The sequence below is a fragment of the Poecilia formosa genome, unplaced genomic scaffold (assembly GCF_000485575.1).
Source record: "Poecilia formosa unplaced genomic scaffold, Poecilia_formosa-5.1.2 Scaffold360, whole genome shotgun sequence".
Taxonomy (NCBI): Eukaryota; Metazoa; Chordata; class Actinopteri; order Cyprinodontiformes; family Poeciliidae; genus Poecilia; species Poecilia formosa.
The window spans coordinates 51,035-53,680 of record NW_006800299.1 but is presented as its reverse complement, the minus strand read 5'-3'; the positions used below and the strand labels follow the sequence as shown (position 1 = coordinate 53,680).

The 2,646-nt window shown below is 36.3% G+C and overlaps 1 protein-coding gene across 1 annotated transcript in view; it reads left to right on the top strand.

Moving 5' to 3' along the window:
• Positions 1 to 47: 47 nt before the first annotated feature.
• Positions 48 to 2,646, top strand: part of LOC103153699 (uncharacterized) — a 5,366-nt gene continuing 2,767 nt past the window's right edge. The window contains exon 1 of the mRNA XM_016662116.1: positions 48 to 854. Coding sequence (XP_016517602.1) covers positions 161 to 854 — 694 coding nt within the window. The 5' untranslated portion in view covers positions 48 to 160. The remainder of the gene's footprint in view (positions 855 to 2,646) is intronic.

Below are 2,646 nucleotides of genomic sequence, written 5' to 3'. Positions count from 1 at the left end.
GGATCAAACTGTAAATATTTAATATTTATCAGATTTTATATCAAACTGCAGGTGGATTTAATCTGATATCAGCTTCAGCAGGAAGTTGGTTTAATATCTGAGTGTTTCTGTGTCTTTAAGGTCTGGAGAACAACAGAGAGGAACACAGAAGGTCATCACCATGGCAACAGCATCAGATTGTTTAACAACAGCTTTGTTGAATGTAAATGGTCTTACAAGAAATTTTGATGGGATTAAAATATTACTCATAGAAAAGAAGATAGACGTGCTGGTTCTAAGTCACATAGGCTTAGTCACAGAAGATGACATACAGATTGAAGGTTTTGACGTTCTATGGAAATATTTTGAGGACACAGCAGAGAAAGATCAACCTGATCATGGTGTTGCCGTCTACATTAAGAAAAGCCTTGATTGGAGAAGAAAGGCTTCATATGAGTGCAGTGATCTGGAGGTCATTTGGGTTAATCTCCGATTTCCTAAAAAGAAAGACATTTTCTTGGGCTGTTGTTGCAGAAAGGAACCTACAACTGAAGACTATTTGAATGACATTTGTGAAACAATGGAACGGGTGTCAGGATCAATTAGATTCAGGAACATTTTCTTCATGGGAGACTTCAATGTTGACTGGCTTATAGATTCTGATGATAAGACACAATTACAACAAAAGGCCACTGAATATGGTTTCACACAGATTGTGAGTGAGTCCACCAATGAGAGAAATCCAGGAACATGTAAGGATCACATCTACACAAGTGCTCCAGGTAACTGCCAGATACCTGATGTAGATTTTAGTGATCATAAGCTTTTATATGTGACAGTAAGCCTTACTGATGCTCCTGGAGATGATCCTGGAGATGCTCCTGGAGATGATCCTGGAGATGNTGTCTGTCTGGATCCTGAAGTCCCACAGGATCTTGGCTCGGTCATTCTGTTCTCGATGGATGATATAAAAGCAGGTGCAGGTGAGAAGAAGCAGGTGTTGAACCAACGTCTGCCAACTGTCGACTACTTGGAGCTCACAGGAAAATATTTCAGATAAAGTTGAATAAATATTAGAGATGTGATAACTTCACTGTGTTTGGAAGCAACTGGAGGATCCAGTTGGAGATTTAGATAAAGATCATCATGTTGTCGCTTTATAAACTGAATAATGTCCTTCAGTTCTCATGACTCAGATTTTTAATCTCATTAATAAATTAACTTTAAACTTGTTTATTTTATGTGTAACCAGCAGCAGTTCAGCTGTTCATCGTTTCAGCAGCTTCAGTCTCACCAACCAGCCTGTCCAGATTCATGATAGATAAATAAAGATGAAGAGGAAATGACCAGTCATCATCATCAGATGTTCTGCTGGATGATTGACATGTTGTTGATGTTCCTGCTGAATACCCAGCATGCCTCCTCAGGTGTGGCCTCACCTGGACCAGAACATGAAGTTCTGACTGTGGACTGGAACATGGAGGAGGAGGAGGAGGAGGAGGAGGAGCAGCTCTGGTGTTTCAGACGGAGTCAGAATATAAAGGCTGAAGCTGAGAAGCAGACAGAGTTCAACCTGCGATTGATTCATCGTTTGATTCTCATCGACCTCAGAGGTGAGAGGAAACTTTACAGATTTAACATGAAGTTAAAATTATAACAGCTGTTGGCAACATTTCTTCAGTTTAACTGAATACAAGCAGTTTAAATGTGCTGATATCTAACTATGTGTATATTTATATATTTCTCATTATCTATAATATATTCCCATAAATTCAGTGTTTGATAGAAATCCATGTCTATTTCATGGATGATGTGATTCACCATCACTTCTCCTGTTAGTTTTATTAAATTCAAACAACTTTCACATTTTAAAACAGTTTCATTAATCCTGTTGATGATAAATTGTTTTACTGTAAGAAAATGATTTTTTCTGTTTGCAGCATCAATGACCTTTGACCTTTAACTCTCACTGTGTTTGATATCTGTTGCTAATGGATGTTTTATAACTTTATTTTACATTATTAATGTTTTCAAAGTATTTTTAATTTCAGTTGTTTTACTTCAGTCATATAACTATAAAGTATCATTACTGTTACTTCACTGAATGGAGAACAAACATGTTGTATTAAAAAAACAGAATGAAATTAAAAAGTAGTTATTTTGTAATCATATTATTTATTATTTTATTCTTTAAAATACCAGAATTTGAATAAAGCTTTATATATTTTTAACATTAAGATATTAAATCAGATATTCTGATCAGTTACTCAGAACTTGAGTCGATTTTTAATAATTTTTTACTTCAACTTGAATAAAATATATTAAAGTTCCTCTTACTAGAGTAAATCTGCCTCTACATTAAAACTGACAGATGTTGGATGTTTGCTGTTGTTTTCCAGCAGCTCTTCATCATCATCATCATCATCATCATCATCATCATCATCATCATCATCACCACTTCCTCCCAGTCAGACCCAGTAGAACCAGTCTGAGCTGATCCACATCAAACCAGTTTGTTCCTGAGGAAACAGAGACGGAGACCCAGAGGTCAGAGGTTCCTCCATCCTGAAGGTCAAAGGTCAGAAGCTGAGCTGAAGGATCCAGGAGGATCAAACTGTAAATATTTAATATTTATCAGATTTTATATCAAACTGCAGGTGGATTTAA